The 23,706-nt window shown below is 40.4% G+C and overlaps 1 protein-coding gene across 1 annotated transcript in view; it reads left to right on the top strand.

Moving 5' to 3' along the window:
* The first annotated feature begins 1,356 nt into the window (after nucleotides 1–1,356).
* Nucleotides 1,357–23,706, top strand: part of ABHD5 (abhydrolase domain containing 5, lysophosphatidic acid acyltransferase) — a 28,100-nt gene continuing 5,750 nt past the window's right edge. Inside the window, exons 1-5 of the mRNA XM_058832001.1 lie at nucleotides 1,357–1,517; nucleotides 15,145–15,230; nucleotides 15,499–15,871; nucleotides 19,229–19,383; nucleotides 23,542–23,653. Coding sequence (XP_058687984.1) covers nucleotides 1,387–1,517; nucleotides 15,145–15,230; nucleotides 15,499–15,871; nucleotides 19,229–19,383; nucleotides 23,542–23,653 — 857 coding nt within the window. The 5' untranslated portion in view covers nucleotides 1,357–1,386. The remainder of the gene's footprint in view (nucleotides 1,518–15,144; nucleotides 15,231–15,498; nucleotides 15,872–19,228; nucleotides 19,384–23,541; nucleotides 23,654–23,706) is intronic.

Raw genomic sequence — 23,706 nt, 5'->3', positions numbered from 1 at the left:
AAAATCATAGCATTCAGAGCTATTGTTTCAGGCTGTTTGCAAACTCCAGTGACCATCTTTTCAAACCTTTGCCAGCAACAATATACTTCACAGTATAGTCATTGATAGCCACTTTTCTCATAAATAAATAAATAAAATAATAAAAAGAAATAATATTTTTTAAAAATAAATAATAAAATAAAAATAAATAATAAAAATAAATAATAAAAATAAATACACTCTCCTGAGAAAAATATCAGATTGCCAAACCATTGTGACACAGCCAAACAAACTTTAGCTGAGATTGTGTAATCTCAACAATCGCTGTTGTTAAATTGCAGAATGGTTTTAGCTGAGAATTATTTCAGCTATTACCAAATTCATCTTATACCTTTTATCAAAGTATTTCAGAAACTAAAAGAAACAATAATCATCATTCCATCTTATTTTCTAAAATCAGCTTTAGAGCTTAGTGACAAAATTCAGAAGAAATGCAAGACTTAAAATCTCGCCACTCCTTCTACTTGCTGCACTTAGCTGCTTTGCTTCAATTAAGCTTTGTTGATTGCCCAATACAAATGTAGTTCCTATGCAGCTGAACAATAACACAAGCAATCTTATGAGGCCAAATGCTGTCTAAAACAAGCACATCCCAGCATTCTCCTCCTCATAGGCACGGCTGCACTCAAGTCTTTCAAAACACTTGAAAATTACAATTGCAATTACTTGGAATCGTCTTAGGGACAAATAATATTTGCATCCAGAACTCCTAATTTGCTTCTTACATGTAAAAACAAACATTACAACCTGCAGGCCTTGCTGAGTGAGCTGCTCAAGGATAGGTCTGTGGGGGAGCTGACGCTTTGGTTTGGGTTCTGCTCCCTCTCCCGCTTTACTTGTCAGCTGTGTGCTGGCACAGGGGGCTTCGCCACCTCTCCAATGTCCCTGCCCGGTGTTGTGTCCCCTCTGCGCGCCACTCGGTGGGAAAACAGCGGGGAAAGCAGCCCCACAGCATGCCCAGTGTGTACGCAGTATGTCCGCACCGTGTGCAGCGTGCACAGGACACACAGACACACACGTGCACCGTGGGCCCACACTCTCGGGGCAGAGACGCCCCTCTGCCCGCCCGGGAAGCCGCAGCCCTTCTGCACGGGCCTCATCTGTGCCGCCATCCCGGGATCAGGAGCCTACCGACGGTGGCCTCGCTCCAGCCATGCCGCTGGCGGGCGGCTGGCAGCGCCCGGGACCCGCTCCCGTTTGCGTGGGACCGTGCCCGGCTCGGGCCCGACGCCCACACGCAGCCCTCGTCTCGCCCGCGGCGGCGCTCTGGGCTGTGGGTGGCCCCGCGAGGCTGACGCAGGCGGCGGGCGGGCAGGAGGGAGGGAGTAAGAGAGGGAGGAGCCCGTGATGGCCGGTGCCGCCGCTGTCGCGCTGTCCCTCGCTGCGCTGCCGGCCACCGCCACCGCCGCCCCTCCGCCGCTGTCAGCTCCCGAGCACCGCGCCGCCGCCATGGCCGAGGAGGAGGCTCCCAGCGAAGGGTGAGTGGAGCGGCCGCGGGATGAGCCCTGTTCTCTCCGCGGCCGTCCTGGACGGCGGCAGGAAACCTTTCAGGGCGCCCGGGCCGTGCCGTGCCGTGCCGCCGCGGGCGCTGCTCGCCCGCCTCCTCCCGCTGCCGGCCCGTCTGCCCGCGGCGCCTATGGGCTGCGGGGCGGCGGCGGCCGGCCCCTGTGCCGGGGGCTGCATGGGCTCCCGGCTCCGCACTCCGCTCCGGCCCTGCCGCGCTCCGGCATCGCTGCTCGGGCGCTCCCCGGCGTGCGGGCACACTGCCTGCCATGTTTTCGTGCCGCACAGCCCGCCCTCCTGCCATGGCTTCCCGCCTTCTGGCAAGGGCAGGCTCCCAGCAGGGTTTGCCACCGGCTGCCTGCGAGCCCCGTGTCCCCGCTGCTTCGCCTTCTGCGCTGGAGCCCCGCCGTGGCTGGCCAGCTGTTGTCATTGCACACCTGCCTGCAGGCGCGTCCCTGCGCGTTTTCTGCCGCTTTGCTTTGGCGTAGGTACGCACTCCGACTGTCAGCCGCCCTTCCCTTTGCGCCCCAGACGTCACAGGGCTGTATATAGTGCTGGCCCATGCTCCGGTGTGCCTCTGCGGCTCTGTCTGTGCCTACAGATACCCCGTCTTCTCGTTCCATCCATTCTATACGTTCACTTTGATGTAGAGCGGACAGACACTTGTCAGCCTCTCTGTGTCGTCATTCTGTACTTTATGTAAATAGGAGATGAGAGCACATCTATAAATTACAAGCATACGCTGTTGCTGTAACTTTTCCAGTCCTGTATGCTGTCTCTGCTAGCTTCTTCTTTCCTTGCACTGTCCCAGGGCATTCACATCTGCTGAAATAATTCCTATGGCATAAGTTACCCTGTCCCTGTTCTTAACAGATATCTCTAATACTTGTTTGTAACCACTTAAACCCCTGATATGACTTTATTATAGCTAATAATCATTCTTCTGTCTGAAGTTACATAATTCCACACTATATCTCTTATGTGTGTACATTCGAATGGTTGTATACAAGTTACTCATCAATGGGCTGTTCTTCAGTTCACATGTTCTTTACTCAAGTATGCCTTCTTAGTGTATGCTTTATGTCTTGTTACATTTAAGCTTCCATTGCAGATCCATTTTTATACCCTTCCATTGCCCCCAAATATATTGCCTGCCTCTGTAGAGTAATGCAGTCATCCTATCTCTGAGTTTGTTTACCAAACGTACTTAATGTATTTGCTGGTCACTTATCTCAAAGTTTGTTCCATTGTATTTTATGGTTCTAGTCCAAACATTGCTCTATCAGAATATATCTAGCTCTGCTTTAGTCATACATGTGCTTTATTCCTTCTGTCAGATGTGTAAATATGCTTTGTATGCATTGTTTACATGAATTTGTCTCTTTCTGTACGCTTTAAATATCAGGCGGTGTATCCCATTGCTGATTGCCTTGTCCTCAAAAACTCATTTCTTGCAGTCTCTTCTACATCTCCTTTCTTGCATAACTAAGTCTTGTGTTATTTTGAGAAATCAGACTTAAAATTCTTCAGCTGTTTGCATGAAAATCATGCCATGCATTCATGACATCTTAATTAAGGATATTGCTGTTTGCATGTTGTCATGTTTTGTGTCTGTTCTGTTACCTTTCAAAACTAACTGCATCCTCCATCTTGTTCTCTTTTTAGTCCTTTTTGCAGCATGGGATTTTGTTTTTCATCTTACATGTTTTCCTGCTCTGCCAGCTCAGTCTGACTAGATCCAGACTATTCATCTTTTCCAAATTCCCGGTTATGCCATTATCACCGTATGTACACAGAATTCTTATTTCAAATGTAAACTCCAGAACCTTCCCTTTCAAAGCCCTAAGCAATTTTGTCTACTCTATAACTCTGCACTCTCCTCCTTTCCTCAAACTTAAAATAGCTTTCCAAAATCTTCTCCTTCACACAACCTCTGCCTTCTGCAACATTACCCACTTGAAACTACAAGTGAACCCTTCTTGGTTCTGTGTTCTTTCTGACCTCTTCACAGTCTTAAATACAAGTAGTTTGTAAAGCTTCTTGTTGCTGGTTTACAGGTTTTCTAAGTACAAGTCTTAAAATAGCTCTGCCTCAGCCTGTTTTGTTTGTGTGTTCATTCAGCGCATTAGCCTGAACTGCATTAGCTGTCTGGTTTGATCACACAGAGTGCTGAGTGCTGCTGAGACAGTGCCAACCACCCTCAACTCGAGTTGCCTTTCAGGATTGCAGGATCGTAACACTCGTTGATCTGGACCTAGGGTTGGGCTGAATTTTCAAGAGGATTACTGCAAGTTTCTCATGTGGTTTACACAGCTGGATGGCTTTTAAGGGGTGTTGATTTTCAGAACTTCTGAATGATTAGATGTTGATGTGGTATTTCTCTGTGTAAGCCTCCCAACGCACTAAAGATTTCTAAGAATAAAATCTCATCATCTTTTTCCATGAATTCAGAAAGCACATTTGTGTTGAAGTGCTAGTGCTTTTATTGGTTGGTTTCTAGCAATAATTAAAATCAGCATTTGTCCATCTTTTGAAGTCAAGTAAAGCTCAGTGCCCAGGGGAAGTTTATAAACAAGAGAAATATGTTAAATAATTTTTCATTTAGAATGCCGTGGCAGTGGTAGGAAGTTACAATATACCATCAAACCCCTAGATTAAATTACTAGTGACAGGTGCACACAAAGAATAAATGCAAAGTTTATCTGCATTGAAAACAGTAGTGTGACTCAATTTGTTATGCAATAAGGCTTGCTTTGTTGCAATTTGGTAACTGCGCAAAGCATGGTGGAAACAGAATAACAGTAGTTCAGTTACTTTCTGGAAGATCTCAGCTGAAAAATATTCATGGCCCTGTCCTAATTTAGGATTAGAAGATTAACTGAACAAATGTTTTAGTAGTCACAATGACAGTGATTGCTTGGTTAACATGTCACCTGCTACTGATTTCCAAACCTGTTTACAGCCTTGGACCTCCTCTCTGTAAGTTTTAGATGGAGACTTCTGCCTGTGAGGCAGACAGCCTAGTGTGAGCCTTTTGCCAGTTTTGAATTCACTTATTCACTCTGGATGCAGCAGGACTGCTTCTGGCTTGTAATATAACTAGGAAGAACAGCTGCTAAATGTGTGTATACATACAGAAAAAGATCCCCAAACTGCAATACTGGGGTTTTTTTCCCCCTCTGAGATAAGTGGGATAGTTTTCTTTAAAACAGAACTTTAGGGCATCTGCAGTTACAAGCCCACATCAAATTACTTGTAAGTGGCCTTTGGTCTCATAAAATAGTTGGAGTAAAGGTAAAGACATAGACTCTAACACCAGTGTTCACAATTATTTTTGTGTTACCTTTCAAGCTTGTTTGTATTACAGAACTTAATTTTGAAGTGAGCTGTTTGATTAATAAAAGAGGAATAGTTTATTAGGCTTGATAGAGCCTGTGTCTCCTTAGTAGGATGGTTCACTGTATTACAGCATGATGGGACACTCTCAACTCAGAATTTCTGCCGGAACTTTTTGCTGGTTACACGATCTAGGTTTTAAAGCAAACTGAGCGGGTAGACTGCTGAAAGCAGAGTCCTGCTTACTTTTCTTCTTTCCCATGGTAAAGATGACTGAACGCAGGCTTGGTTGCTACAACTTGCATTTTTAAAAAACTGAGTGAGGTGTAAGTGCAGTGTGAAAAGCAGATGTGGGAGAAGGTTAAAGGTTTCCTTCCTCTTTTCTGATTTTGTCTTCTTGGCTGGCAAGGTTGTGTCAGTCACAGCTCAGTACTTAAAGCCTTTTGTGTTACATGCATGAGCTCATCAGAAAGTATTTGTATGAGCAGGTTTTCAGGCACTTATGGGATTATTTCTGATGGTTTCTGGTACTTGTATGAATTTGGGGAGGGAAGATCTGTGTTCATCAAGATCTCTCATCTTCTAATGCAGACTAAAGGGAGAGAGGGAAAGATGACAAAATGTAACAGAGGCTTTCTTTTCATTCTGGTGGCAGAAGAAAGATGCTCATAACCCCATTTCCAAGTATCAAGCAAAGACATTTCTTCAGAGGCTGCCGAAGTATACTTAGGGGAGACCTTAGCCCCAGTGGAAGTGACAGTGAAGCTATAAATCCAGATGTGCAACTAGATGTGGGGCTGCTGTAGTGCTGGTGACTATGGGTCATTGGAGAAGACAAATTTTAGCCAGTATTGCATGTATTTGGGTGTATAAAAAGTTGTTTTAGAGCCTGCTGGGGGCTTATAGGCCCAGTTAGAGACTTACCTCTTTGAATGGGACAGTGTGTGCCAGGGGTTCTCTGATTGTTCTGAACCTCTGTGGGAGACTCTGAACAACTCTTCCAACTGATAAACTACTAAAATGTATTTTCTCTTATATAGTGGTTTATTAGGATTTTTTGCTGAGGAAATTTTGATTCTTGTGTTTCATAACTTCTGAGTATTTACTTGCAATTCTGACATTCTTTTGGGATGGTTTTTTGGTTCATGATTTGCATTGACAGCCAGGGAGAGGAGGGCATGGGAGGAAAGGTGAGTGTTTGCATTTATATTGGCTCAGAAAGGTCCAGATGAGAAGCTGAGCAGCAGGAGAGAGGTCAGTAGAGAAGAGAGATTTGTGAGTCAGTAAAGCTGTGTAAGGGAATGAGGTCGATCTGGAATAAGGTTAAGAGGGTAAAAGGAGGATTTTAAGTGGCAGCATGAACACATGGTGGTATGGTGAGGAATAGCAGAGAAGGAAGGTGTTCCGAGTGTGTTGTACTAGAAAACTCAAGATGATAGGAGACTACAGAAAGGAGGGGAAGATGTGGGAATTAAAAAAACACATTCTCTGAAAAAGATGCAAGAGCACCTGTTGCCATTGAGAAAGTCTGCTCATATATTGAAGTGAGGGAGAGAAGGGTGTGGCAAAAGGCAAAACACAGAAATGGGATGGGTTAGTGCTCTAACAGACCATTGTGAAATTGGCTACCTTTAGTAATTTGGTGTCATACTGACACCAAAGTCTTCTTAATTATATCTTTATCTTTCCATAAGGGAGCTTTTGATGTGATAGCTTTTTAAACCCATTTAACTTCTTAACTATTTTGAAGACTACTTGCACTTCTTGACACCTGAAGCATTTGTGGTGTAAGCATGTAGAGAAAATAGTCTGTTGTCAAAAGGGTTGCACACCTCTTAGGTTTTCCAGAAAATGGAAATGGGGATAGATAGTCCAAAATGTTGATTACCAGTTCTTGCATTTTGATGTAGGTAACTCTTTGTTGACTTAGGTGACTGTGATAAAGGAACACATTATAGAAGCTGCTCCAATGAATTGCAGTGAAACAACTCTCAGTGTGTATTTATACTTGTGAGGTTTGTGTGTAGCATGTTTGGAGCTGAGGGAAGTGATCATATGCTTTATATAGTCTTGTATCTGTGTTCTTATATGGGCCCTTATGAAAAAATGAAAGCATTCACCTCCTAATCATGTAATCTTAATTGTGCATGCATGATATACAATGGAATTTTACCAAAAGAGAAGCAGGGTGGGTGTGAGTGGGCAATGGTACAGGTTAGTGAGAGGTGCCTGTTGTATGTGTGCTTTGCTCTTGTTCAGTTTGATGGAATTTGGAAACAGGCTAAAATGTGGACTGCTGGCATGGTAAGTAAGAGAAGGCTGACAAGGATTAAGCCAGGCTGAAGTCATGAAATATCTGAAGGGCAGCAGGAGTACATCAGTTGATGTATGAATAAAATAAAAGCAGTAGAAAGTTGAATAACATCTGAGAGGCATCAAGAGGAAATTTTAATTACGCTGTGCTTTGCACATTCTTACTGCAATGTGCAGTGTGTTGTTTGTAAAAACACTTGAAATGTGTGGCATTGCCAAGTTCTATCAGACACAGAGTTTACTGTGGATGGGGCAGAGGTAGGACCTCTGCGGTACCTAACCCGTGGTCTCTGTCACAAGAGTGAGGAGTTTTAGTGGGGCTGTGCAGCTTGCCCCTTGCTTCTTCTCTGCGTCTTTATCTCTGTTTTCTTTCTTATTCCATACGTGGTATGTAGTTGCTAATATATATGTATTCTTTTTATTTTTTATTTTTTTTTTAGCTTTTAAATAGGAATGTGAAACTGAGTTGGGTGCTATCACAGCTTTTTTGTAAGCAGTATGAGCATTGCACATCGCAGGCTTGGGTAACACTTCATGGGTAAACTTCATTCTTGTGGTACATACCGAAAAAGCACTTGCCCTGAAATGGAGACCTTTGGGTATAGCTAGAAAGAGGGTGGAAGATTACAAAAGCATAGAAAAAAGGATGCATATGGTTAAAAATAAAAAAAGGCAGAGCTGGGAAACACAGAAGAAAGGGGGAGGGGGCTGCAGTGATGCGAGTTACAGTGCAAGAAGTACCTATGTCTGAGGTCCAACATGGGAGAGAGCAGAATTGTAGGTCCTTTCCACTTCATGAGTGCTCAGGTTGCTCAAATGACTTAAAATGAGCACAGTAAACTTTAATATCTGTAAAATAGCCAGAAAATCTCATTGGTTCTGGATTCATGTCCATGAGGTATATTTTCAAGTTAATTTTGATAAGTGATAGTTAATTTTGATAAAAACAGTAATAAAACTTGCTTCTGGATTTTTATATTAATTCTGATGTTGAATGTTCTGAACACAGAGTTCAAGATGCACCTCTGCCCTAATGAAGAGCAGTGTTCTGCAATAACCTATCATGGGTTTTGTGTTGGAATGGGGCTGATGTATGTTACACTTCCTAGAAATATTATGCAGAGGTTTTCAAAACATTCTGTTTTAATGTTACTGAAGTATCCAAGAGTTTCACAACATCTAATTGCATGGAACATCTTGGCTCAAAACTCATCTAAACAGAACTTTATGGGCAGGGTTATAATGTCATCTGGGAAAAAAAAGTTGTTATCCTTCTCTAACCTGTTGACAATGATTTCGTCCATTTTTGTCTCCTCATGAAAACAGTAAATAGACATTTCTTAAAGCAAGGAGATTTTTTGTTCCCACACCATCTTCCTAATACTTGCTTCTGGGTCTTGCCTCTTTAGTATGCACTTCAAGGTCATTCCCTGAGGATTTTTAGTCTGTTCAATGAAAGTGAAACATGGAATGTTTTTCTTCAGATTTTTGTCTGCAACTGCCAGAGTGTTTTGTCCTAGGAACATCTCATTCAAATTGTTGTGGTTGCTACGTCTGACTTCTGTTGTACATGCAGAAGCTTTGTCCCTGGATATACAGCCTTCACAACAGCAGTTACTGTGTATGCCTGAATGAGACTGAGTATATTCAGTGTTCTCAGAAGACAGAAACATTAAAGAACATGCTGCACTTTAGGGACAGGATTGAAGGACTTCAAGGACTTCTAAAATTGCTTATGCTCTTAAGATTCTCATGAAATCATATCCTGAGCCTTGTTGCAGAAACATCCCTGCCTAGTTAAATGTGGACTTGATGTCATGATTATATGTTACTGTCTGTCAGTGGCAGCTCTGACTTAAAAGCTTGATGTCCCCCACCTTGACTCACAGTCTTTCTTACCACCGTGTTAATTTATAGGTCTGCTGGTTAACTTTCTGGCTTTTCTGTAGCTGGGTTAAACCATAACTATCTGGTTTAAAATCTAGTGCCTTTTAAAACTGAATTTCACGAATTTGGCACAGAGAACAGCAACCAAGATGGACCTTGGATATAGTGGTTACTAAAATGTTTTTCTTTACATATTAGGGGGTTTTGCCATGGTGGTGTTGCTGGTAACTGTTAACAAAGAAGGATCGATTCTTGCCATAATCAGTCGTGTAGACAGCACCCAGTATTCTCATATTGCAGCCTATTAAATTAATAAAATGGGAAAGGAAAAGTTTATTATAACTCAATTCTGTCATGGATAGAAATGAGCCAGATGTAAACCTGCTACTTTTTTTCTGACATTTTGTCACAGAAAGTTCTGTTTGATTGTGGCATCCTTGACTGTTTCTTTTGCTTTTTATTGTTTCAGGTTATTACCTGTAAACTAGAAATTTAGTAATCAAATATAGAATTTGGTCTGAAAACTTGGTTGTGTTGGTGGTGGAAGAAAACATCCTCTGTACCTCTTAAGTTTTGTGTAAGCTACTGCTGATGCTGAGGAAAATGCAGAAAGCATCCAGTAAAAAGGAGATAAAATGGTAAAAGGATATCTGTGTTACTTCATTTAAGCATCCATCCTGTGTTAACTGTAAAGTGTTTATAAAGCATTATAAGAAAATGGTTTTATTTTTTAAATTGACACTTGGCCATAAATTTGATATGCTGACCTCTTCCCCAGTTACAAATACCTGATGCATGTTTTCACTCCTCCATTTTTTTGCCCATTCTTATTATTTCTATAACCACTGAAAGGGCTGAATGAGTTGTGAGACATATCATGGCATTTTTATGGGATGAGGTTTATGTAAGACCGGGGTTTATGTAAGACCTTAGAAGAGTGAACCTTACGTTGCTGATATTTAGATTTCAAAATATTGGCAATTTTGAATTCCTTTGCTTGCACAGTACTGCAAAAATACATTTTGCATAAACAAGAGGGTAAAATCTGAGCTGCCTTCCCAATAGCTTACCTTTGTTTTTTCTGTTACAGTGTAAGAGTCTATTAATTTGGAGCTCGCTCGAATTGCTGGGTGCTTATAACTGCATTGTCTGCTGAAAGACCCTGAAAATCCCAATGCCATTCCTCTTGGTGCTGGGCAGAAATTAATTTGTTTTTCTTTCCTTACTTACTTCTGAATGGCTGAAATTAATTCTGAGAGTCAGGAGAGGAGAGGGTTAGGGTTTTTGAGAGCTCAGCTTCATTCTAATAAGATTTAAGGGCAAAGGGTAAAGCTTTTTAAGTTTTTGAGCTTGCTCCCTAGCTAAGATCTTGGTAGTTTGCAATATTGTCTGCAAAAGTTTGATTAAAAATATTAAATACATTTGTTTCCTAGGAGCAAGACAAACAGATCTGCAGCTCTGTTGCTTGTGCATTCAGTTACTTTCCCATAATCCTTCCTTTGCAAGTTACTGTGTATTTGTTGTATAACCTGAGCTCTGGCTTCCTTACTGATGTAATTTTTAAGTCCAAATAATTCTTTGTGACAGGAAAATCTGTTCTCCACAGAGTGGAGAACACTCCACTCCTGTCACTGCTGCATGTTCTTTGGTCTGTATTGGGAGTTTTGATTACCATACTAGCTTCAAAATTCTTAGTGAAAAGCTGATTTTATATTCAACACTTTAGAAAGGTTTTTGCATGTCCTGTCTTGGTGGGTCAGAAATTTTTGACAGGTGATCATGTAGCAAATGGTATTGTGTTCATTTACTCTGGTTTGGTGGAGTTCTTTTACCTTTTTGCAAGCTGTTTGCAAACTCCAGTTTTTTTGATTTGCTATTCTGCCACACAGACTTTCCACAGATCATGACAACTAGGTCTGCAGTGCTGGGGAGATGCCTCCATTGAATGATGTCAAGCTTCCTACATCTTGTAAGCCATGCATTTGTATGATTATAATGTAGCTTGTAATGTAAGCTTGAATAGTGAGAGAATGAGCTCCATTTCTGTACATTTATATCTCCTGGACAGAGTTATTAGCAACTTCTGCTGAATATTTTTATGTGGTAGAGCTTCCAATTTTTAAATCCACGTTACAATCCAGAAGTCAAATAGACTGTTCAGCTGTTTCAATACATACCTCATTGTTAAAACATACATTTTCAATTCTTCAGCAGTATCTAAACTTTCACAAACTTTTTGTGAATATGCTAAATTTGTATTTGTAACTGGCTGCAGATCCATTAATTGTCTTGCATGGAATCAATTCTCACCAAGCTGAATAGGGTTAATGAAGCTGACAGAAAGGTAACTGTGGTACAACCAATTTGCCACGTTCTTCATTTGGTTTGATCTGAATAGTGGAGGTGAATGGTTGTGTCAGGCTCACAGTACCTCTGCCTCTACTTGATTCATAGTTCTTTTGAAAGTTACCCCCGGGGAATTCAAGCCATGCTGTGACAGCAAGTTCTTGATTCAAATTAACATTCAAGCAGCTAAGGACAAGCAGTATTGTCCTGAGCTACACTTAAAACAATGTTCATTCACTCATCAAGTGTCAAAATATAGTAATAATTATATATTTTTATCCTTTCTTATGCTTGCAACCAGGGTCTCAGAACACTTGCTCCAACCCACCACTGTGTTAGATCCTGCCTGGTGGCTTGGCCCCTGCACATGGTGCTTGCAGCTCCGCTTTGTCAGATGTTTGTGCATGTGTTCCTTTTGTTTGCATTATTTATTACTGTATTTGATCATCAGCATAGGCTACTGATAGTCCCCACTAATCTTCTAGTCTCACACTAATCACTTTGACTTTCACTAAGGTCGTTCAGTGGGTGTTTCCAGGGCTTTCCCTTACCTTCTGGTCTCATTCCCTAGGTGTGTTAGGAGTGTGGAAGTCTGTGTGGAGGTCTGTCGGCAAAGAGAGTGACTCCTTTGAATGCCTGGCAGGCCAGCAGCCCTCTAGCCTCTGATTTTTCCAGCCTCTGTTACTCCAGACATTTGCAGATGGATGTGAAAAACGTAACATACCCCAAATTGAAGATGCGAGGAATCACCCTATGCGATGCTTTGCCCTACTCCTGGTTATTGATTATTTTAGCATGGATGTGAACACTGGTTTGTGTTACTACATGGCTTCAAACAAATACACAGGTTAAATTCCACTGGTTATGTGCCTTGGTAATTCAATGTGTAACACCTGTAAATATATTTGGTAAAAAATGATAACAATTTGGGCTGTCAGTTGCCAGATTTATTTCACACTTTCTGGAATAGCAAGTAGCTGAGGCCAGTGGACCTGAAACTTTTAACTCCTTGAAATACAAGATTCTGCTCTTGACTTTGTGTAAAAGGACAGGTGGGAACAGAGTGCAGGGGAAGTGGTGGGTGATGAGAACAGTGTGGGGTCTGCCTCTTCTGGCAGTGGGTATCTCACAGTGTGAAACTACTGCTGGAATCTTTTGTTTTCTTTCATAACTCATCTCCATTGCTGGTATGCACACTGTTTTGAAAGGCCCATTGCTTCATTTTTGACATTATGTAGCACTTACAGCTTTATATCACAGAAATAAAAATGATAGACCATGTAAGCATTGGATGTTCCTGTATGCATTTAGAAGATACATTTAGCACAGATGTACAAAAGAAGTGATACAACTATAGCTTTCCAAAGCTATCAGAAAAATTATTCGAATAGATTAAATAGATGTTTATTCTCTATGTGTGGAAAACATCTAGCAATGTGGTAAATCATTTTTGGAAGGAGACAAACAAAGGATTAAGTCTTGAATATAGGCAACTAAATATTTTCTTTCTAAAATAACGTTTCTAGAAAATGCTTACTTTTTTACCTGAAAGCCATCACTGTCTACTCTTTTAGTTCAGCAAGTACAATAGGACAGAATTGTAAACATAGCTTTAATTTTAAAAGCTTCAGCTTGCTAACTGTATTTGTCAAACTATACATGTATGCAATGTCTCTTCTGAATTAAAATCTAGGTATTTGCAAACAATTCTTATAACTAACCAAAGGAGTGGGCAACTTTCCCATTCTGATGCATTTTCCTAAATAATTTTCCTAAGTATCCAGGTGCCTTCGTAGGACTAGGAAATACAATTCTGGGACTGTGATCTGTAGATGTCACTTCTATTTCATTGTGGCCATATCCCTGCACTGTTTTCTTGTTGATGTGTTGCAGCTTTACATTTCTGTAAATAAATAAATATAATCTTTAAAGTATTTTATTTGTTGATTCAGTGGTTTTTCTGAGACAAAACAGTACACAGAGTTTCAGCTCAGGGGAAATAGTGACTGGTTTTGTTTCTGACCTAAGAGTTAAGAATGAAAATGCCTAGTTGAGCATATTACTAGCAGAAAGCTTGACTCAGAAGAGTGATGACCTAGCTGTTGTTTAATAATTTACCAGAGTAATTCATAGCACTGGACACAATTAGTGTTATTGTTGAACTCGGATTTCACAGTGACTTGTGGGTAAAAATACTTTTGGCTTGTCCCAGCTTTAACTTCTTAAAAATCTTTTAAATAAATGCATAGTTTAATGTAGAAGCAGAATACTTGGATGCCCATTTTCCTATAAGGTGCTAAATTCCTTCGTTTCGTAGCTTGCATGAGCTCATGGCATGGAAGGATGTGCAACCATCTGTTCCCAGCCCCTCAATTAAAATAGTGATAACAGTTCCCATGGTCCCTCCTTATAACAATTCCAGTGATCTGGTGGGTCAGGAAGGTTATTTACAGAACAGCCAGATATCAGTGTAGAGGAGTAAATAATACTAAATAGCAGTGGGCCTGTTTGATTGGGTGATTAATCCTTTCTGGTCAGATATGGTTTGGGGCTTTTTTGTCTTAATGTCCCCTCACAGGTTTCTATGAATCTGAATAATGCTGCTTGCAGTTGCATTGTGCATTCCCAGAAAACCTACCATGTCATATGATAAACTTAGGGAGCCATGCAGTTGTAGTAGGTCAGCCCCTTGGAATGTGTGGGGAAGATCCTTTGGATAAAGAGCCTGTGGGGCCTTACTGATGTGTTGTGCACACTGAAAAACTGGACATTAGTAAACTAATAGTCTTTCAGTATTGGTTGTTGTATAACTAATACTGTCAGTGTTCAGTCATGAAAATTCTGTAACTGGAAAGCAGTTCAGTGTAGAAAAGGAATGCTAGAGAAAGTTGATTTGGTGACTGACATCCTCTTCCTTGTGAGGAATGGTCGTGCAGTGGCAGCTTTGCACTGGTAGTCTAAGCCACTTCAAAACCAGGTGAGAGATGGAAAAACAAGATTCCATCTTAAAAACAAGGGCTAAATTAGCACCCAGGAAGAGCTGTACCAAATTGCCGTATCCTTTGCAGCACTGGGTGAAGCAGTGCTGCCAGCTGAGTCATTCCCCCTGCTCTCACGGTCGAGCTGGCAGTACCAAGATAGTAACTGACAGCTGGAAAAGCTGTTCTGTTGAGGGAATTGCTTGTTTGTTTTCCTCTGAGACTTTGTTTCTAAGTTCATAATTAAGGTCTTAGGTTTTTGTTTCGCTGGAAAAACCTGCTTATTTTTCACTTTTAAATGTGGAGTAATAATCAGTTCAGGTTAGGCTGGTGAACATAGAGCTTACTGCTTTTTTGGAAATAATAGGTTCATGCAAGGTTATGCTTGTGCAGGCAGACTTCCAAAGGAACTTGAGAAGAGGCTGGAAACTCCAGTGATTGTTACATATCCTGCCAAGCTTGTTGGGTCGATGTGAGGGCTCATGTCTCCAGATCAGTATGCTGTGATAGGAGGACATGGTGGAAAAACTGTTTACCCTTTGAAGAATGCCCCTGTTTGTGATGCCACTTTATAAAAAGTCAGGAAAAAATTAATTCCCTCCCACTGCAAAATCATGTTCTTCACACCATGTGCTTAATGTGGGCTCTCTTATGAAGAGCAGCAAAATAAATGTCTTCAAAGCTTCAGTGCCAAAAATTACCATGCTACTCAAGACATTTTTATTCTGTATTGCTGTTTTAGGTTTGGATGGTTATTCAGCTGGCTTCCTGCCTGGTGTCCCACATCACTGCTACACCTTAAAGAGGCTGAGGACAAAATGCTAAAATGTAAGTCTTTGGTTTTTAGTAAGTTTCATAGATACAACCAGATTTTCTATAGATTTACATTAAATATAATGAAAGAAGTTTTTCAGTATGTCTTTTACACTGAAATAAACAGGTTCAAATTACATTCATTTTTCACTTAAGTAGATATTTGATTAGAAGCTCTCTCCTTTGAAAGGAGCTCCTATTTAAAACAGTGGTTTCAGTAGAGTGTACTTTATATTTTGTCAGGCGTGTCTAGCAACATAATTTTTTCCCATTTTTTCTCCAGGTGTTGCAAGCATATACAATAAACGATACGTGTATATTTCTAATGGAAATAAAATATGGACTCTGACGTTCTCTCCAGACCTTTCAAATAAAACTCCCCTTGTTCTCCTGCATGGGTTTGGAGGAGGTGTTGGACTGTGGGCTCTCAACTTTGAAGATCTCTGTGGGAACAGGACCGTTCATGCTTTCGACCTCTTGGGATTTGGACGTAGCAGTAGACCACACTTTGACACTGATGCTCGGGAAGCTGAAAATCAGTTTGTGGAATCCATAGAAGAATGGAGAAAGGAGGTGGGGCTAGAAAAGATGATTTTGCTTGGACACAACCTAGGTGGATTCCTGGCTGCTGCTTACTCCTTAAAATATCCAGCAAGGTATGTGAAATAAAAGGATTCCTTTATTTACTATTCCAAATAGTATTCGACTATTGATTTTAATACAGATTTTCTTTCATCAAGCTCTTTATCTATAATCTTTATGTAGATGACTGTGATGATTTAAAGAGATGATACTGAATTTTAAGACCAAAGTATTAATTGTATGGTTTGTTTCCAGGTAAATGAAATAGGTAGATATGGTAAACATGATTTTCTGTGTACTTTTCCATACCGCTTCAGTTCAGTATCTCCTTGCCGTGTTATAAGGTGAAATAGCGGTGAATATTTTTATGGGTGAATGTTTTGTCTCAAAGATTGTTTGGTGAAGGGAAAATAGGCCTGTTCCTGACAAACTTCCCACTCTTATGGATAACATTGAAACTGATGAATATAATTCCCCTAGGTAATTTATGCCTATATACTAGCAGTCAGCCTGGTGCCAGCAGAATAATGTAAAAATTATTTTAATGACTCTGATTTAAATTGTCTGTATGCCACTTCATATTTCTTTCCAAGACAACCCATCTGCAGCAGTTCTCTAATTGTATTTCATCAGCATTTTCTGAACCATGTTGTGTCCAACAGTTAATATTTTTTTTTTCTCCTTAAAGTAGTAATTTGTTTCTTTTATATATCTGGTTTTAAGTCTGGTTATATATCACCTGCTGAGCTAGGATGTCACCAACTGAGGCAATTCTGTATCAAAAAAGGACAGTGCTTTTGTTGGGATAACACAGTGCTCTCATATGAAAAACTGAATATAAGCTTAACTCTTATCATATAGCAAATTCTGTATTATATTAAACATATTATTTTCTATTTGTGACAAGTTTTACTGTTTCTTTGTTTCTCACTTGGATATATTTGAAGTAATTTCATGCATTATTTTCTCCTAAAACACTTTGCCTTTTCCTTTCTAAGTGGACAACAGTTAGTACAAGTGGCTGGAAATTATGTGTGAAAGTAGGTGTGCTTCTAAATCCAGAATTGCAATAAAAAAATGCAGTCCTCTGCTTTAGGGGTATAAACCTACTATCCTTTTTGTTATAAGCCAACTTCTGGCTAACTGTAGTTAGCTTTTTGTAGGGATCACTTATAAGTTCCTTGCCTCTTTTCCCAAAATATCTGTAAATGGCACTATGGGATGGGATATTGGTTTTGCCCACTTCTAACTTACATCAAAAGTGATGCTTTATTTTCATGCCTCACTGTGCTTAAGTTGGGGTTAGTTAGTTTGGAGATAGTTCAGTTTGTGCTCTCCCATTACTAATGTTTCTCTGCAATTGAACTAAGACCACCAAAATAGCAAATTTACTGTTAGGGTCTTAAAAGAGCATTGAATCAAGTGATAAATATAGCACAGCTTTCAGCCAGGTTATCTAACAATGCATTAGAGGCTTAAGGGATTCTGGATACATATTGTTAGGAAAGTAGATCTGTTTCTCAAAGCATAGATGATCCTTTAATTTGCTACACTGTACCAGAGTCCTTCATGGAAAATCCGAGGCTACTAATCTAAAAAGATTCCCATTTAGCATACTGCCAAGTTGAAGTGGGCTATGATTTTCAAATACTGCAATTTCTGGACATTTACTTCTGGAGTGATTCTCATGGTCAACTTCCCATTATCCAGGGTTATGTTTTAGGCTTCATTACCAAAAGGAGAAATGCCAAACAGGAAGTATTAAGAAAGGAAACATCAAGAAAAGCTAGCTCTATTTTTATGCATTTATTTGCTGTATTATACTTAATGCCACAGTTTGTGCTCAGAATGTGTGGCTGAATGGCTTCTCATTGCTTGCATTGCTGTGCCTCTGGTCTCTCCTGCTTGGTTTGTACAGTTAGATTCTACCCTGTCCTCTCTTACTGTTGCTGTTTGCTGCAGGGTGTGAGTATGCTCATAGATGAGCCAACAACCAAGAAACATCTTTGTGAGGTTAATCCTTTCCAACCCTTCATTCCAAGCACAGGGTTTTGGTTTCCCAGCTGATCATAACCCAGAAATAACTTTTGGGATCACTTCTTCATCATTTTAGATACTGATAACTCTTCTGTGTTAATATATTCTCGTGGCTTTAACAGTGAAGGAATTAATGAAGGAAAAAGTAAAGATAAAAAGTTAAAATAAAAATATAAAACCATAGGTGGATTTAGGTTAGATAAGGCTTTTAGGATCTAGTCCAATTGTTAACCCATCACTTCTGAGTCCACCAGTAACCTGTGTCCTTAAGCACTTCCTTGGGCATAGTATCATAAAATACAGGTATAGGTCAGAAGGGACCTAAAGTATCATCTAGTTCCAACTGCCGTGCCATCGACAGGGACACCTCCAACTAGACCAGATTGAACAAGACAGCCTGTTCCAGTGCTTGACAGCCCTTTCAGTGAAGAAATTTTTCCTAATATCCAGTCTAAACCTCCTTGAGGTTGTTTCCTCATGTCCTATTGCTTGCTACTTGGGATAAAAGACCAACGCCCACCTTGCTACAGCCTCCTGACAGGTAGTTGTAGAGAATGATAATGAGGAAGCTGACATGGAAAATCATCTTTAAATGGAAAACTACAGTTAGGAGTCACTTTCTTTCAGAAATCACGACTATCTAGGACAGTTAAGAGTAGGTGTTATTATGGGATTAAATGGAAAAGGGACAATTAAAGAGAAAGGGACAATTCTAATCCACCAGGATGAATTAGAATTTTGCTTGAGGGGGGCCCACAGCATGAAGTGATCAATAGTTGCATGTGCTGGAAACTCCTATAATGCTCTCTTTACTGATATTCCTTTGAGTAATAGTTTTACAAATTGCCTCTCTGATGTTTTCTTTCATGACCTAAAATCAATAAATTTAGAAGACTACTTCTAGTCTTATTCTGCCTTTTTTAGTTCAAATTTTACTTTGATGAGATGATTTTTCAGTTAAATTGTGTCTCTTCTTTGAACAGAGATCTTAGACTTCTAGAAACTTCACTTTAATGAAACAGATGCAATTATCCTCTTCTCTGTCAAATTAAACTGTTCCTGCAAAAAATGTTGACTGAGCATTTAGATTAGGCTATTTTTAAAAACAGAAACAAGACTATCCTTTCTTTCAAATGTTTGTGATGGTGAGTATCTGTAAAATACTGAGTTTCTCTTTGTGACACATGCTTCCATGTTTCTGGTTCATTCATATGATCAGGTGCAATTCACTCTAATTAGTAACTGAAATAAAAACAGTTTATGAATCAGAAACTCTGTGATAGAAGTGACTAAAGTAGGCTATATATTTGTATCTGTGAAACAGCACATTTTCATCATGCTCAGTTGAAGAAAAGCTACTGTACTTTAAAACGCTGAACCTTTTTTGCCAACAGGGTCAAGCATCTTATCTTAGTGGAGCCATGGGGTTTTCCAGAGAGGCCTGACAATGCTGAACACGAAAGACCAATTCCAATCTGGATCAAAGCACTAGGAGCTATATTGAGTCCATTTAATCCATTAGCTGGGCTAAGAATAGCAGGACCCTTTGGTGAGTTTTAGCTACCCTTAAATGCCATTTCTATTTTGGTTAAACATAAACATGGAGCAGACAGCACATTATGATAAACTTTTTTGTAAGTCTGTATCACCCACAGAGGAAAAAGTTGAAGGGGAAAGTGGGAGAGGTTGAAGAAAGTTTGAACTCTTTAGGGAAGAAGGCAAACCCTTGCTATTAAAAATACTAGTACAATAGTTTACAACAAGCTATACTATGTGATCTGTACAGGCTTCACTTTTATTGAGTTGGATTATGCAAATGTCTGTTGGGGAACCCTGACAAAGAGGCATGAATGTGAAAGTTTTTTTTCTGATTGCCTCTGATCACAGTCCATTTAGCCTCCCTTCTAATTCCAGTTTGATGAACAAATGGGATTTCCAAATTCCCTTAACATTATAAGTCAGTCTCTCATAAATGCAAAAATCTTTGGTCTGAGTTTAAAAAAGTTGAAACTGAATTTTTTCCATTAGCCATTTGCTTATTACTCTGGCAAATCTTGTGGGCCTCACTGGTGTCCTGCTTTATGGTGGCAGTTCATATTTCCATTTCTTCAACAGCACTGATGGAATGGTAAATAAACTTTCTATACCCTAATACTAGGGCTAAGTGGGCCTGACCAAAAATGCTATGGTTTTAGTTCAGCTGCGTTGGAGTCTGGAATACAGAGGGTGTATGGGAATGGGGAGAAGGGCATAATAAAATCTGAAAGTCATTCTATGTGTTCCTTCCAGAGGAGAAAGAGGTTATCTATCTGTTACTCTCTGTACTACAGAAGTATCTTCTGGAGAGGCTTGGAAACAGATATCCTTCAGGCCCCTCACAAGTTATAATTAACTCACCTCTTCATCGTTTTTGGTATTCAGTCTGAAGATAAACTCGTGAGATTTCTAGGCTTTGTTTACATTTAAACCACATCTGTTTCCTAAATCTATTTCTATAGAAGATATATTTTAATATGCTACATATGCTGATTTGTTTGTTTCTTTTCAATAGTGTGACAAATTTAGTTTTTCAGACAAGCAACATGTTTTATACAAACAGATTTTTTTTAAAGTAAAATGCTAATTTGGTTAACAAAACAACCTGGAAAATATTGAGTGATATGCACTGATTTAATGTGTTCTACCCCATAACAAGAACATACATAAATCAATCCACATGGGAAAATTCAAAGCTGAAATTTTCTTCCTTAGCAATAAGTGTAGTCAAACCATGCTGCAGAAGCAGACTGTCTTGGCAAGGTGTCCCCAAACCTAGCCTCACTTATAGGTTGCCATGGAGGGCAATGCCTTTAAAAAATTTTTCATTTGTTTCTCTGCCTTGGTAAAAAAAGTTTTCCTTCACCAACTTAAGTTCTTGACAGGTGAAACATAGTTCTTGGAGAAGGGTAGGTCTAAACACTGTGCTGCAAGTTGGCATCAGACCTAACCTGATGAAGGCATTGAACTGAACCCTGGTTTCCTTCCACATGCAAATGTGCTTACACTGATGGGCAGACATAGTGGTTTGAACCTCACTGTAAAGCAAATTGCTCTTGTTCAAAGGTATGAGTTCAAATGTGAGCCAAGTTCTGTGGCATATCACAATAGTATCACATGGATCTTTAATCAGACCCACAGGTGAATACTTAAAACTGGGAGAGACAGAATCCAGAGATATTTTTTTCTTGGAGTGGTTTCCAGGTAGATGATTTGCGTGTTTTCCTTCACTTAACCAGAACAGTCACCCAGGAGTCTCACAGTTTGGTGGGGGTTTGGTGCTTAGGTTGGATTTCTGAATTCTCTTCTTAGAGCTGAATGCCTGAAAATTTGTCACAATAACAGAAATGTCACTGTGACCACCCCCTTTTTGTGGAACTCAGTGTCTTCACTGTTAGAACTCCTTATAGTATTTTCATAGACACTGTGGAAAACATCAGTCAGACAATTCAGGATTTCTTCAATAAATATTACAACAATGATTTACAGTCTGATTTCATTCTAAAATTTGTTCCAAGGTTCCTTGAATCTTTGTTTCATCCTGCCCTGTAAATTCCCAGGGGAAAAATGTTTTGGAATTGGATCCACAGACAGAGCACTTCTTATCAAAACAAAGTGAAGGCTCAAATTTGGTAGCACTTCATGCCATGGCCCCTGTGCTGACAGCAGGGCAAGACACAGAGTTAGTCTCTTTCTTCCAAGTACTCTTATTCCAAGCCAGCTGTGTTCACTTGTATTCAAAAATTCCAAACACAGAAAAAGAAGTCCAGCAATTGTACTCTATGTAGGGAAAATAGAGCAGAGCCAATTGCCATACTTTTCCAAAATCTTCATTGTTTTGGGAGTTAAATCACTGTTTCATAAGGGAATTATTTTCTCTTGCACTGTATTAGTTTTTTTAATCTGTTTAAAGCATACATAAGGGTGTGTTGCAATAATCTCAAGGTTACGAAAGCTTAGATCACTGTGACAAGGTCTGCATAAATAATAGCAGGTCTTTGCCCAGGACTGGGTGGGAAGAAGTGACATCATCATAATTGCACAGATTAACAACAGTATGAAGTTCCAACCGTCTGGAAAAGGGGAAACATAACCATGAATAGTCACACTTGATCAGCGTGGTGTCCACGTGGAGACCAGTGCTGAGTGTCGTTCCTCGTGGCTCAGTGTTGGGATCGGCTGTTCCGCATCTTTGTCAGCAGCAGACAGTGGGATCGAGTATGCCCTCAGCAAGTCTGCTGATGGCACCAAGCTGTGTGGCCAAAAAGCTGTAGGGGAGGGATGCCAGCCAGTGGGACATGGACAGGCTTGAGAGGTGAGCCCATTCCAGCCTCATGAAATTTAGCAAGGCCGTGTGCAAGGTCCTGAACCTGGGTCAGGGCAATCCTGACCACCTCTGAACGGAGAATAGATTGAGAGCAGCCCCGAGGAGAAAGACCTGGGATGTTGGTTGATGAGAAGCCAAAATGACCCAGCGGTGCATACTTGCGGCCCAGAAGGCCAACCACATCCTGGGCTGCATCAAAAACAACCTGGCCAGCAGATTGAGGGAGGTGATTCTCCCCCTCTACTCTGCTCTCATAAGACCCCACATGGAATACTGCTTCCAGCTCTGGGGCCCCAGTATAAGAATGTTGGAGACATTCCCACTGGAGACAGTTGAGAGCAGGGACATGAAGATGATCAGAGGGCTGGAGCACCTGTCCTGTGAAGACAAGATGAAAGAGTTGGGATTTAGAAGAGGAGGCTTTGGGGAGACCTTGTAGGAGCCTTCCTGTACCTAAAGGTGGCCTACAAGAGAACTGGAGAGCAACTTTTTACAATGGTCTGTAGTGATAGGACAGGGGCTAATGACTTCAAACTCAAAAGTTTAGATCAGATATTAGGAATAGCTAATACTCTTAAACTAAGATTAGCCTTGTGGCAAGGGTCTTGTCCCAAAGATCCATCTGGTCAATGTAGAAGAGGCTCCTTCCTTAAATTATTCAGAAAAGACGCTTAAGTTTAGAAAGCCTGAACTGGCCCCTGAAGAGACCCACTTCTCTACTGACTTCTTAGGAGAGCATGAGGACAATGGTTTTCAGCATTAAATCTCTTCATTTATACCAGTACTTGTGCCTTATGTTAAGATTTCTGCACCTGTTTTTCATCATGGACTTCTGTTCTTTCAACCGCACACTAGTTAGATGAACTAGCTTCAGAAGCAGACTGTTCTGTAAGAGAAGACAGTCTTAAGCAAGAAAAACATCGCAGCTTTTTCAACAGTGCCTTCTGGTTCTGAAAGGTGTTGTGCACTTAACCTACCCAGTGCTGCCAGAGCAAGGAGAATATATTGGTATCATGTGAGACTAAACTGGTGACAAAAAGACACCTTAGCCCTTTTGCTGGTCCCCATTGTAGGTTTCTTCTGTTGCTGTAGTGACCTTAGTCAAACATTCCCTATATGTATTCAGTGGGGGGAGCAGCATAAAATTCTTTAGTTTATTTCTTTACAGTATATTTCATTCCTGTTAAGTGTAATTCCATTGTGTTTCCTAAGACTTGCAAGTGGTAAAACCAAATACAGGTTTAGAAGCCACAAGTTTCTGAGGGCTCTAATGAAAAGCATTAGGCAATCTGATAAAGTAATTTATACACATTCCCCCTCTAATAGTGTTTTCTGTTTTAACAGGATTAAGCCTTGTTCAACGTTTAAGACCAGATTTCAAGCGAAAATATTCATCAATGTTTGATGATAACACTGTGGCTGAATATATCTATCATTGCAATGTACAGTCACCCAGGTGAGTATGAATTTCCCAGTGTATGGTTCGAAGTCTCTTGTTCATTTAGTGAG

Source organism: Poecile atricapillus, chromosome 2 (genome assembly GCF_030490865.1).
Source record: "Poecile atricapillus isolate bPoeAtr1 chromosome 2, bPoeAtr1.hap1, whole genome shotgun sequence".
Taxonomy (NCBI): domain Eukaryota; kingdom Metazoa; phylum Chordata; class Aves; order Passeriformes; family Paridae; genus Poecile; species Poecile atricapillus.
This window is presented reverse-complemented; position numbering and strand designations above follow the sequence as displayed.